Below are 14,991 nucleotides of genomic sequence, written 5' to 3' on the forward strand. Positions count from 1 at the left end.
ATTAAGGAGACCACAGGGCAGTGATGAAGAACCTCTGACCCTCTGTGGTACAGCAGAAACAAAGTATGGAAATAAAGCTTCTCTCTGAATTTTCTAACTTGTATAATGTAGCTATCAGTTTTCAGGTATTCAATTAGCTGAATTATGGGCAATGATATTGGCACAGAAATCACTTGTGAAGAGGCAGATACTAATACTTTCCTTGTGCAGGTCATGCAAAAGAGCACAGCTCTGCAAGTTAAAAACAAACATTGCTTCTAGGTACCCATATTGATATTCTGGAGAAGGAGTTTATTAGGTCTGTAAATATGGCTGGATTCAGTGGCTCATTGTACAGATTATCTCGATATCAAACCCACAGCAAAGCAGTGTTTTACGTCACTGACTACCAGTAATAGCAATGCAGAAGCAGAGGTGTTGAGTTTAAATGTCAGCCATGACCTGAAGCTCTCAGCATTTTCCCACACTCGATTTGCAACATCCAGTTTTCCTGAGAGACCCCTGTATTTGTACTTTCCTTGTATAACTTGGGATTGGACATTTGTACACTATTTTTTTTCTCTGTGTTGGGAGCTGGAATTCTATCTTAAGAATATTTTGTCTTACTAGGGAGTAAAATAGCAATTTTCTTAATGAATTGCTGGTTATACAGAGCCCAGCTACTAAGATAGAAATGAAAGAAAGATAAGACCACTGATATGAGTAAATTGTATTAGTTAGAATGCAACAGAGCACTTGCTCTTACTTTGAAAAAAGCAAAGATTTTCTTACCTCAGTAACTGAAGTTAGTTCTGTCAAAAATACAAAAGCTTACTTTTTGTAACAAAAGGTTACTTTTTGTAACCAAGTTGAAATCAAGTATGCCTTTGGTTATTTATTGCTAACTTCACACTCTTAAACTATTCTTTAATTCATTGGAAAAAAATCTGATATTATTTTACAAACAGAAGGGCAATACAAGACACAGAGGGTTGGCAACTGTACTGGGAATCCTTGTAAGTGAGCAAGCTCTCCCACTTACTGCATGCCACAAAGAAATGGCATCTATGCCAGGAAAATGGGCAGAGCTGACCACTTTGCTACTCATTTCCTATGGTTATGTGCTCATTTCATAGTCTGGTCCATGAAAACAGACAGGTTTGTGCTACTGACTGGAAGCATACTCTTTCAGCAGTGTAGGGAGAACATAAAAAGAAAGAAGACACCTCTTATTTGGTGCAGTAGTGGGGCCACAAAGTTGGATTGCTAAGATTATTTGGATGCAGACTTCCACCTCCAGGGTTGGAAAAGTGATGGTTAATTAGGATGGGTAAGATTGAGATTCAACCTACACTGTTTCACTATGACAGCCACAACTGGAGCTATAGCAGATTTTGGTGCCATTAGTTTCCTTGAACTGTCACAGCCACAGATGCAACACCCATCTTCTCTGCTGCCCTGACTGCATGTCGTGGGCCATTGTCAGATGTTGTCTCTCTGCAGTATTGCAGACCACTGTAGATCATCATACCAATCTCTTCCAGCTAGTTTTGGGAGGTGCAGAGTGTCTTGTATTACTGCCTGGCAGCAAAAAGGCCAGGAAGCACCTGGAATTGGTGCCATCAAGTCATCATGCCATTCAGCAAGATTGTCCAGCCTCCAACAATTCCTACCTCAGTTGTTTTTAAATCCATATAAACTTTTAAGATCCACTAAGTTCCACAGCTTGATTCTATGTGGTGTGAAGAGTAACACTGCCCTCTCAGCCATCTCTTTGGAAGGCAGAGGGTTCCCCAGTTTATGCAATCATTTCTCATACAAAGGACACTTTGTAGGTTTGACTTTGCTTTTTGAACCTTCCCAAAATGTTCTGTATCTGTTTAGACACAAGGGAGAACAGAACTGAATACTTGTGTGCTTGGAAATGCAAAGGAAGATGCTGCTAGTTTTGGATTACTTTTGGATTACTTAGGCCTTTAGCTCTCTAACTTTGGCATGAGACAAAGCTTCTTGAGATACAAACCTCTCTTCGTTAATGATGTGATCTCCTGGAAAACTTCAGTTGGATATTCACACAATCTTTATTAGGAGTCTTTGTGCTCCTGCTGTCTTTGTGCCTACCTACACTCTTAACTCAGATGCTCTATATTGCATAGATAGCAAATTTAGTGGTATGAGTAACCCTTATAAAGGTACACAGAGAACTGAAGACCTGGGTACAAGGCCCTTGTTAACCTGGGCACATCCAGGCTCAGATCTCCCATGGGTGCTGTAGCTTCATAGTTTGTGTGTATCTCACTGCCTTTGGTCTAGGTATGCAAAAGATTCCAAATGGGGAGGCAGAAGAGGAGATCTGTTTCTGTAACAGAGGGGCTGTGATACTGTGCAAGAGAGTATTGCTTAGAGACTATGGGTTTCTGTCTCTTATACAACACTCTTAAAATGTAATATATATGAAATATCACTGACATCAAGGCAAAAGAGAAGATAAGAAAGCACAGAAGGAGAAGAGGCTGGATAAAATCAGGGCAAAGTGAATCTCAAGCCCTATAACTTCAAATTCTTTTATTTGCAGCTATGCCCTATAATAGCTTCTCTATGGGTCATCAAAATATGTTCAGCATCCCTGCACTTAAGGACATTCTTCTCTTCATCAAGTAGGATACTGAGTGTAGCTGGGAATAAAATAACAGTGTTGATTCCCAGACTAGAGAACTCTGCTTTTAGCGTCAATTTTTTATTCAAGCCTGTGTTGCCTGGGCAATGTCAGGGAAAATATAAATCCTCTTCTGTAGGAGGAAATGCTCTTCCTCCAACTTCTAAAATGCTTATCTTTGTGTACAGCTGAAATATGATGAAGCATGTGTCCAAAAAAGCGTATTCCCAAGTCAGCATTTCAAGTGGGTGTGAATTTCAAGTTATTCAGAAATATTCAGTCATCGGTGGGGAGGAGGAGGAGCACCAGATTTCTTTAAGTGTACATTAAAAGTGGCAAAGGGACCAGCCAGGCTCTTCACAGAGGTCAAGTATCTGCAAGCTTTTAGGAGGGTTCCCAAGTCTCTTGATTTTCATATGAATTGACACATTAGGCTGTAATCAGAGCAGGTCCATATTTGTTGATTTCTTGAACTAAAACCTTTGCCCTCCCCACAAATGTTAAGATCAAAAATCTTGGGTTTGCTCAACTTAATCTTTAAAAAGTATAATGCAGAATTTTGAACGTTGGTTTAGTTTTATCCACAATGTGTTGCACAGAACATTTAAAGTCATGACAATTTCCACACTGCATGCATAAAAATCACCTTGGATTTAGGCTTATCTCTAGATCCATGGGACTACTTACTTAATAAAACTTCTCCTGGACAAATTTCAGTTTGATTGAATGATCTGGAATGCTTCACTCCAGAGCAGAAAATCTGGAAAATGTTTCTTCTTTACCTCTCCCCATACTTCTATCCAAGTCTAACTTGTATCCAAGTCTAACTTGTATCCAAGAAGTAAAAATGTAATTTAGAGATGAGATCATCTCCTTAACAGTTCTCAGTCATGAAGCTATCTTCTTCTCTGATTTTTAAAGTGTATTTCTTTAATTATTTGAAGTTTTGAAAAAGCTGGGTCTTAAGAGAGATCCATGCACTGCAAAAAGTAACCACTTGCAGAAGAGTTTCCAAGTTTCAGCTTCACCTGCCATGACTGTCACATGCACATGTCACATCAATAATTTTGTGAAACCGCCTGCCTTCGCACACTCCCTCCTAAAGACCTGGTCTTCTCTCTTAAAAGCCCTGAGTATATAGTTCCATAAAATCTGTGATGAAGAGAGAAAAACAAATCCCAAGCAAAGCCTAAACCTGCCTGGACTGGTGGTACCTATCTTTCACGAACTCACATGTAGCCGCACCTTTTTTTGTCCTTTAAATAAATCTCTAAAACAATGTAAATGACATTGTGGGCACTGATAAATCCCCTTGGAAAATAAACATCCCGTGGCAGTTTTGTCTCGAGTCACAGCTCAGGTGCCTTCCAGACAGCAGAAGCTACAAGGCAAACAACACAAGGCGGCACGGAAGAGGTCGCGGGAAGGTTCAGCCAGTGTGAGCCCGAGGTTCCCAGAGTGAGGAAGGTGAGGACGTGCTGGCAGGCTGGCAGGGCGGTGCCACAAATCACTCTGTGAAGGATGTTCAAGGAAACGTGCAGTCCTGCATCACACCTGGCTGCTACTTAACACCTCAGTGTGCACAGCAGCCTGAGCCACTCCTGGGGGATCAGAGGTTGGTTCACATCTGTATCAACAGAAGGAAAATTCTGCTTTGTGAGGTTCCAGCAAAAGCTCTCAGCAGACACCTGTGCTGATAACAGTGGTTATTTTTTTACCACTGGCAGTTTTTAGCCACCCTGTTATCAGCTGCTGCATGATGCTCTAGTATAGGTGATACTCTTCCAGAGCCTGTCATGCAAAGAGCTAATTTTGAAATAAAGCAATAAAAGGAGATCAGAAATAAGACCCTGTTTATTGCAATAAGACCACAGACATTTGGTTTTCTTTTATGAGAGCTGTCATTAAAGATGACTGCTGGCACAGACAGAGGCTTGTTAATACTTTTCAGTTTTCAGTGTGAGCAAATATTTAAGTATTTTTGTTGTTGTGGGTTTCTTTGGAGGAAAAAATAATTAGTTTAATCAGTTTTCCAGATATTCTTACTGGTATACCTCAACTTTAAGCTTTGTAAGTGTTAGAAACACTGCTCCACACAGCCACAGCTCCTGCCCAGAAAGACTAATTTAGAGCACCTTCGCCTCACAGTCCCTAAGGTTTCACCAAAAAAAAAAAAGTGTGTGTGTGTGCTGGCAGTTTCCTAGCACTGAATGTGCTGGTAACACTTTAGCACATAATGCAGTTGAGTCCTAAATTACATTCTATACAGATCAATTAATATAGCACAAGTTTATTTTAGTGGAACTATAAACAGATGATCAAGTGATGCAATAGTTTTTATTACTTCTTTTATTTAAAAAGGAACAATCTCCAAAAAGCTGACTATAGTTGAGTCAAGAAGACATCCAGAAACATAAAACAAGCTCAAAAAATCTGTAGTTCCGTAAGTCAATACCAGATGGTTCATATACTGGGATCACTGTGAATATTTAGAGGTTTTTTACTGTATTGATATACTTACCACAAGTACAGTTACAATCTAAAACTGATTACAAAAACAGAGAAAGGGGAAAAAAGAGACATAAGATCCACCTACCTCACTGGCATTCTTCCTTCAAACACATCCTTAGCCAATCTCACATTATTAGTCACTGAAACTAAGAAAGTTTTTTAGATCCTCAGCTATTTTTTATGGTTTGAAGAGGACACCGATTTTGCTGCCATTCTGACATAGCTTAAGCAACACATTCTTCAAGGCCATGCCTCTGTTTGTCCTCAGTGTTTGTGTATTTGCCAATGTGAGTCCCAACTACATTATGCAAAGTGTGGTAAAAGCTCTTCTTATCTCTGGAAGAGGAAAGATGGGAGGGATATTGGTGGTCTGCGCACCCCATTGGTACCACCTATAGCACCGATGAAAGAAAAATGAGTTAAAATGTGCCAGGAGTTTAACTACATTTACAAATTAGCTCAGCTTATGTGAATCTCACAGAGGAATAATGCTTATTTTGACTTTCCAATATATTTTGGTTTAAATATATTCCTTATTAAATTAAGCTATCTTAGAAAGACCTTTAATTGTACAAATGGGATTGAGCTAGGGAGCCTTTAGCAGGGGGGCAGAAGCCCTCTGAGGAGACACAGCAGCTATGCTGAGTCATTTTAACAAATGAATGGCAAAAGTATTCTTGCAGGATGAAAAAGGTAAGGTTAAGACAACTTCTCCTGGAAAAAAAAAAAAAAAAGCAAGCAATAAAGGAAAGTAATATAAGTTAAGTAGATCTCCCCAATAAGGAGATCCTGTAGCTGTCTGCAGAGGAGAGAGCCCATGGCCATGCTGTGGCAGAATGTTCACTGACTTCTGCAAGTTGGAAAGATCTCAGAACTCAAAACTGCTCATGAATCACTGATGCTTGGTGCTGGGGGTACTCTTAGAAAGCAATCTGTCAGGGTGGACAGCAGTCCTATTGCCCAGAATGTGAGACCAGAATTTGGATTCAATTTCCTGCTGGCTATATCTGCCTGTCTACTAGAAATTCTGCAAGAAGAGCCAGTAGACAGGGATTTCTATCAACCATAGAATTTAAGGTGGAATTATCTAAATTGGCAGATTGTTTTGTTGGAAACCTTTTAGTTTAGAAAAAAAGGATATTAGACTTTTCACTGTCAAGTCTTTACATGTGTGACTAATAAAGACCAACAAGATGATCCAAGAAGTTACAACTTAAATAGCTGAGACTAATCTTAAGAAGATTTATGAGAAAGCTGATTTGGAGTGCTATATTCTATAAATGAATAGTGACAGATTTTTATGGGTAGTACACTTAGGAAATTACTAAAAAATAAAACCAGGAGGTTGTTAAAGTCAAAGTAAAGCAGTATAATTCAAACAAATGATTCTGTTATTTACTGGCAACCATATGTTCACATACCATAACCTATATAAGTATTTTTATTTTACTATATATAATACTTGGCAACTACCTTCTTAATAAGGGGGCTCATAAGGTCAAGGCTGAAGAGTGATAATATGTTACCAGTGCTCTGCACTAAACAGGTAAATAGTTTTGATGATAAACTGTACAATTTGTAGACAGACATGATTACCAAATTTTGTATCAAACATAACAGTTTTTATATCAAACATACTTTTCCTACTTTTCCCTTTCCACTGTTAAAAAATTGCATATCAGAAAACTAAGCAAGGAAAAGATCTCAGCAAATTAGATTTTATAGTTTACATACCAAATCAGCTAAGTAACACTTGAAAATGAGGTCTTAACCTTTTGAGTTACAGGTGCTTAGCATTTCAAAAAACAAAATCAGTTTAATTTTCCATAGAAGAATCATAATGTGAAGCTTTTCCATTATAAGTACATTTAACATTTTACAGAGCAACTATACAAATGCAATTTGTACCTGAAACAGCCTGTCACCACAGATACTGCTGAAGTTGTTTTGAAGAAAAAGATTGTATAATCCTTGTTTACAGAACTTTTATATTCAAATATCTTCAAAAGCCCAAGAATTAGAACAATGCAATAGAATGGCAATGTAAAAATAACATTAAAATCAATTATTATATTTTGATTTTTCATAATATTAACTCAGAATAATATTTTTTTATACAGAGTTTGCATTTTCTTATGCTGAGGGAACTCTGAGGGGAACATTGAGTTTGGAAGGTGTGAGTTATGAGCTGCCTTTAAATTACTTGATAACATTACTCTCTGTCATGCTACATCATTTTGATGTATGGTACTTATTTGGTACTTGGAAATCTTTAAAGGAGCTTGTACATTTATAGATCAACAGGTGCTATGCAACATACTTTACATATAAACCTCACTTTGTACCTGCTAAAAACAAATCTACAGATTAAAGAGGAATTTAACATGTAAGACATTTGCATACATTTTGCAAGCATACCTAAAGGATTTCATAGCATGTTCCCTTTTAAACAGATTTTAGCATTTGAAAGATGTTCTGTCTAAATGCATTTAACTCAGTCAGTAACTGTGGTTTCAGCCTAGGTGTAAGGTAAACACATTTTGAGATTCAATTAAAGACACTGAAATAAAACAATACCTTAACTACACATCTGAGCATAATAACTGAGTTTCACTTCCTTTTGAAAACTCAGTTTAGAAGTGCAAGTTTACACCAGCAGGTGTGAGTTGAGCACCATGGGCAACTTTATCCTTTTACCAAAGAACTGTACCTAGCAATGATCATGGAGATGTGGCACCATGGCCCTTCAGGTGTGTGCAGAGGCACTTGGACTAGAAAAGCCAACAGGATTCCCAGCATCTGGCTGGGGTCACAGCTCCTGCCAACTGCACCAGACCCAGCTCAGGCACACTCACTCACGCTGAGTGTGCATCTTTTAGCTGCACTGCAACATGACCAACCTTGCTTGAAGACTAGAAAATTCCACTCCCTTCCACTGAATAGTGATTCCTTCAGCGTTTAGTTCCAAAGAGCTTCAACAAATAAACAAAAGGAAGATGACTTTTATTAGGGAAATACTTTATTTCAAAACCTAAAAATTTCACAACATGAACACTGGCACAAATATTAAAAATATAGAAATTGTTCCTTTGTATTTATAAGTCTGTGACTTGCATTTTCTTTGGAATTTCCTTCACAGCTTATTTCTTTGTTGAATCCAAGTTAGGCGTGTTTCCTTACAACCATATGGAAACTCTTGAGTTAGGTCACATCTGAAAAATGTAGTTTTCCATAGGACATATTGTATACTGAGTGATTGAATCTAAAATAAATTAAAAAAACCCCAGGATTATTAAAAATAAAATGCAAAAGAAACAGATGATAAAGCAACAATGTACTTCAGAGCAGTTTCTGGTATAAAGCAGTTTGGTGGAGCTCAGAACCCACAGAGAGAAAAAAAATGTGAACAGTCAAATGATAATAGTGCAAGCACTTACCATTTACTTAAGTTTTAAAAGGGTGCTGCATTACTGAGCTATGTGCTTTTTGTTCCAGTCAACCTCGAGTGAATTAATTGGCAGCTGGTACTAATAGCAGAAAGCAGATAGCCACAAACCAACTGGATTGCAACAGCTGAGTGTGAAAGACTAGAAACACCTTCAGATCTGATTTATTTATTTAAGACAGCAATTTATAGGTGACACTGTTCATACTATTATGCACGCAGTTGCTGAGAAAGGGGCAGAGCTTCAAAACTCTGTAGAATTCCTTTAAAGCATCATATAGAAATACTTTTTTCTGAGATTGGATGATTCATCAAAACGAATTAAAACCCATTAACTGGAGTGTGACCATGCCTCATTAGCAGGATGTAGTGATTAGAAATCAGACTGCAAAAATGAACTGAGAAATCTGTAAATGGCACAAAAATATAGAGTCCTTTTTGTTAGCAGCTGGCTATGCAATTCCTTCAGTCCACTGATGGCCTGAAGGTGGCTTGTGCAGCTGCAGGGAGCTCATGAGATCTGGGATAAGGCAGACCCCCATGAGACCAGTAGAAGAGTGGGACACATGAATCACACACTGCTTTAGATGATTGCATTTGTCCATCTGGAGCACTACTATTGGAAACTTTTGTGTTCAATTTACTCTTATTTTTAGTCCTGCATAAACCTCTGGTTTCATTACCTGCTCACTTTTTTTTTGCACACTTGCTCTCTAAGTCTTCCTGGAGAAACTGGAGAAAGGTACAAGAAATAATGCCACCTTCTTATGTCTCCCTTGTCAATCTTCACAATTTTATCTTATACTTTAAGTAAATATGACATAAAATGTGCATTTAGATGATAATTTTTCCCTTATGGCTCACTTTTCCTTTCTTCTTTAATGGTATTTTCATTCAGGTTTTAAGTCATTATGATCTGACAGTATTTGAGGTCAAGAGATTAGGACTTTCTTGGCTACTCTCATATAACATCAACTCCTGTGGTGCATTTATTGCTAGGGTATGAGCGAGACACTTTCTAGAGAAGTTTGACAGAGCATATGACATAAATTAGAGCTTTTTTTTCTAAACAAGATCCCTTTTTGGGAAATACTCTTGCTGAAACTAGAGTCTGTCAGAATGGGTGGCAAATGAGTTGGAAAAATGATAGACTAAGAACTCAGAAACTTAACAGCAGGTGTTAAAAAGAAACTTTTTGCAAGTAAAATGGAGACTGCAAAAATTGTCTTTCATACAACACAGCATTCAGGAAAATTTATCAGAGGGTGCCAGTCACTATATTTCAGTGTTACTGTGCCAATTTATACCAGTTAAAACCGCATCTAAAGTTGAAATACATGCTGTTTTAGAAAGCAATTCTCATGTAAGCATTTTCCCATAATTTAGTTTGTTCTAAGTGAAACCATCATACAAAAGATACATTTGAAGATATTTGAATGATATTTGTTCTAGGAAAAATTAAAATGGTGAGTACCAGGACCATCATAAAGCCCTCTTAGTTGTAAGAGAAAGATCTCACCATAGAGACAACTTTCCTGAAAATCTAGCTGTAGCAGTTGGTTCCATTTCCTTCCCTTCATAACCTCAGTTTAGTGAAATACTTTGGATAACTTTTTAAATACATATTCTGCAGTATTTTATATAAATTGAAATTTGGTGTCTTACCTAATATCCATTTTTCTGATAAAGACATTATTTCCTTGTACTTCTTTCCTGGTTTTTTTCCTATACAGATTTTTGCCTGACGTAAGGCTTTACATATTTTCCCTCCTGCCAGCTGTATAAGTTCAATTAGCTTTTTGCAGGGTGGCTGACTGGTAGGAGATACAAACATGACAGGCTGGTTTGAAAAGAGATTCTGCTGGTATTTTCCTGTGGATAGATGACGCTGAAGCCTGCAGATCTGTATTTGAGGAAACAAGAAAATTAATTAACCAGTGTGTTACATTTCCACTCAAAGTAAAACTAATCCTTGTTTTTCATAATTTAGAAAAAAAGAGAAAGAAATATATTAGTATCAACTTTACTTTTTCAAGTGTATCAGAAATTCTTGGGTAAAATATATGAAGAATTTGCTCTACTTGATCAATACAATTCCCAAACCAAAAGAAGTTCTCTGTGAATACTGTGCAGCTTGTAACATTTGATCATTATAGCAAAAACCTACTTGATCTATATAAGGCAAATTTTATTCTCATTATATACCTGGCAGAACAGTGTTGAAGCAATTAAAGCCATTTTCTTTAGCTGTAATATGCATAAAAGCAGTGCATATAGCAAGCGTAAACACCAAGATATGCAAAAAAAAATTTTCATACCAAAATTTTTAAAAAAGGTTGTATTTCTTAGTGTGAGGCTGCCATTGACCTGCCAGAGCAATGCAGGTAACAGCTCTGATTTTGTATTGCTTATCAAAGTTTGGAAAATTTATAATGAGACTGGAGTTAATTGCAAGATGGGAACAAAAAGAAATGTTTCATATTATGTGATGCTTGGAATTTTTTATACAGATGACAACATGAGCATGGAGGCAAGGTCATTTTTCATATATCTGGTTTATGAGACATCTGAATATGAAACTGTATCATGTGAGAAGGTGTAACTGGAACAGTGGAAAAAATTAGCTGTGGAGTGGATTCCTTCCACTCAACACACAAACATGCTGGGAAGCTATAGGCACTTAAGAATCTTATGTGATAATGTATGTGCTTGGCAAACGTGCAGCCAACGTAAGAATCTCCACCTGATTTGCAGGGGTTTGTAAAGCCAAATGGCTCCACGGCATGTTCACAGATAAAAGTCCAAGTGAATTGCCTTAGCACTTCTGATCAATGAGCTGGAGGAAGATTCTGCAAAGCCTGAAACCCACGGTAACTTGAGGCTTCAGCTCAGTGGCTCTGTGTCACTGGCCTCTGCTGTTCTGGGACATGTCAATCCGTGTCAACCTGAATTTTGAGATCTCTGCCATCAATAAATAATTCAGCTTTCTTAGGTTGTTAATTTCTTGGTTGCTCTCCTGAGAATAAAATTAGGTTGATTCTTTGCTTTCTGAATTCACTAAGGTATAAGGACAGTGACTGCTATGGATGAACCAGACCAAAAAGACTCAATCACAAGATAAGAAATACCCTATATTTTCTATTCCTTTGTAAACTTAGATTTAGGAATGGCATAGCACACCTAATCCTGTCTCATATCTGCTAAGTAATTTTGTTGATCACAGTATTGTTGCAGTTATATTGCAAACTTTGGAGGACCCAAACTTACTTAATATATCCGATGGCCCTTCCTGCACCTGATGCCTTGCACTCTGGATTTGGACTCAGTGGAGTATTGCCTACCTCCATCTGAGCAGAACACTCTTCTAGGAGTGCCTGTCTGCTGGGCATCTTGGTGTCAACAAAACCAGAAAATTAATAATTGTACTGTTTTAACACATGGTATCTAATTTGGGATTCTCTAAGAGTACCGTTTGTGATGGGTCTTGTGAGGCTTAGAGGCCATGATCACTGTCTTAAAAGGAGACTAGGTCAGGAACATAAGCCACTTTGCAATCTGTGATGTACAGAGCAGTGTGATTTTGGTATTACTAGGATTGCAATCATTAATCTTCATTTAAAAATATGCTATTGTGAAACTATGAAAGTGCTTGTTGTAAGCACTTTCAACAAATTAAAGTACACACTATAGTGAAAAATAACAATCTCTTTGTATCAACCTCTTAACAGCCTCATGACAAATGCAATGCCATCTTAGTTCATCTGATACACAGCTCTTTGGAATTTTTGGCACAAATCAGATGCAGCTGATAGAAAAAACACAATTCCAAAGAGAGTATAGTGCTAGTTTATCTACAATAGATTAGATTTAACTAAAAAAGAAAAAAGTCACACTGGCTTTGCCAACCTGAAAATCTAAGATTTTAAAGATAAAAATTATTAGAATCGGTAAGTTTTTATCTTAAGAAGGCAGTAGGACTTGTGTTAGATGGAAGATAACAAATATAAATTGTTGCAATCTATTTTCTGCATATTTTAGAGAATATTATTTAAAAGGGCTAATTGTATTCCTGCTTCCTAAAAAATTTCCCCTGAAAGGATTTATTTGCTGCCATTGTAATGAAAACTCATTTATATGATAGAAACAACTGTTGGATGAAATTAATATTAAAGCAAATGTGTACATAGCTAATCATAAAATCAGGAAACCCAAAATTTAAGGACCTAACAGCACTCACCTCAGCTCATGTGCACAATTAGCATGCTTTATTTATGCATTCAGTACATAGTAGGAGCACCCAGAGAAGGGAAATGCTGCTGTGCTATAGAGCAGGTTTTCTTAAACTGCGCTTACAATTCCATCTGGGTTCATTACCAGTGCATTTGAGAGGAGGACAGGCTAAGAACACAGCACATGCCAGTGGCAGCATCAAAGGAAGGGTTCAACATGGACTGTCACCTCTGCATTTCCTTTGTCTGGAGCAGCACCACCACATTCCCAATCAGCTGTGCCTGGATTTGCTCAAGCACACTGGATGCCCACACAGGCAAAAACCCCCAGCGTTTACAAACCCCCCCAGCGTTTACATTCAGAGCTCAGAGAGGAGTCTGGAAGGTTGGAAGGTTGACTTTCCCTGCTGGCCCACTGGCCTGGAAGCTGCACTGCTGGCCAGCTGCTGAAGGGCAGCCAGCTGACCACACAGGCTTTGGCAGGGGGACCAGAGGGCACAATCCAGCTCTTACCCCTGAATTGACTCAGCTGCCTTCGCAACATCAAAGCCTTTGCAGCACTCCAGGGGTGCTCCCAGTCCTTTGAAACCATACCCATTTCATACAAACTTTTACAAATAAATAAATAATTCTTCTAGCAGAGACCAAGCCTGGGAAAATATCAGATCCCAAAAGGAACTATTTCCACAAATTGTGGATCTATAAGTCAGTAGTTATGGTTACAGTTGTGTTAGTGCCTATTAGACAGCACTGATTTTCATTTCCAATAGTATTCTTTAGCAGATGAACACTAAAACAAAGTGTTATTGACCCATCTATTTAATCTTTTTGGTAAAGACTCTAACCATAAACCACATCCTTTCACTAGCTGGATGAATGGCAGGAAGACACCTTTTACATGCATACTTTTCTCATAAATGTACCATTAATGTAGTTGTTTGTTTGAACCTAAGTTTTCAATGGAAAAAAAAAATACTGCTGACAGAAGTAAAACTTAAGGAGAATGTATTACAAATAAATAAAGTCTTTCTTTGCTATAAAGTAAAAAAATCACAAAAAAACTTCACCAACTATTGTCCCACCTGTGACTCATTTTCAATTCCCCCAAGCCAAAAGAGCACATAATATAAAAACTCCTAAACTTTGTAGTTTTGTCTAGGACTGTATGAGAATACCTCCTGCTGGGCAAGGTGCCAGAACCAACACAAAACTCCACAAACTCCATAGGAGACAGCTATCAAGTGCTACAAAGGTATTATCTCTGAATAATACCTGAATTCATGTAATATGTAAGAAAATAAATATTTTGAATGCACATTGAAATTTTTAAGCGATGAAACTGATAATTTCCTATTAGTATATATATAATATATATAATACATAATATATATAATATATATTATATATTATATAATAATATATATAATTTATATAATATATATTATAATATATATATAATATATTATATAATATATATTATAATATATATTATTATATAGCACTCAATTTTCAGTGTCCAATTTTCAGAAAATAGCACATGAAGAAATGTGCAGTCTGAATATTAGAATAATATTATTAGACTATATTATTAGAATAATAATATTATTCATTATTATATTATCATTTATTATTATATTATTATTTATTTATTATTAGAATAATAATATTTCACAAAAAATGAAATTAAGAGTATGGTTATGATTTATTAAAATTAATAAAAATGGTATTTGTAGCCTAGAATTGATAATGTGGAGTACTGTATACTTAAGAATATACATAATGTAGCCATCTTTGATGATTACACGTCTGAAAATTTGTGCATGCACTGTACAATCAATGTAAGCATTATAAATCTTCATTCTTAATTTCAATTATTGACTAAACATTAATAAATTGAAAAAACCCCTTATGATCTATTTTATAATTAATATTCAAGCAATTAATATAGTATTTATGAGAACATGGAAAGCTGTAATATCTTGGTGATTGTTGCTTTCAAAAATAATTAATATATTCTACTAAATACAAACAGCAAAAAATAAAATTGCAGACACAAGTTTTAAGAGAGAAGATTGTATCTTTTATGGTTTATATCTATCCAAAGACTAAGTATTATTTCATTTGAAATTGATGATCAAAATTTATTTATTGCTTATTTTCAGTAGAAAGAG

The 14,991-nt window shown here is 36.7% G+C and overlaps 1 protein-coding gene across 1 annotated transcript in view; it reads right to left on the minus strand.

Moving 5' to 3' along the window:
* Positions 1-7,908: 7,908 nt before the first annotated feature.
* Positions 7,909-14,991, minus strand: part of MCPH1 (microcephalin 1) — a 121,861-nt gene continuing 114,778 nt past the window's right edge. The window contains exons 13-14 of the mRNA XM_054629226.2: positions 10,257-10,494; positions 7,909-8,408 (exon numbers count right to left, since the gene is read on the minus strand). Coding sequence (XP_054485201.2) covers positions 8,353-8,408; positions 10,257-10,494 — 294 coding nt within the window. The 3' untranslated portion in view covers positions 7,909-8,352. The remainder of the gene's footprint in view (positions 8,409-10,256; positions 10,495-14,991) is intronic.

The sequence above is a fragment of the Agelaius phoeniceus genome, chromosome 3, assembly GCF_051311805.1.
Source record: "Agelaius phoeniceus isolate bAgePho1 chromosome 3, bAgePho1.hap1, whole genome shotgun sequence".
NCBI classification, from domain to species: domain Eukaryota; kingdom Metazoa; phylum Chordata; class Aves; order Passeriformes; family Icteridae; genus Agelaius; species Agelaius phoeniceus.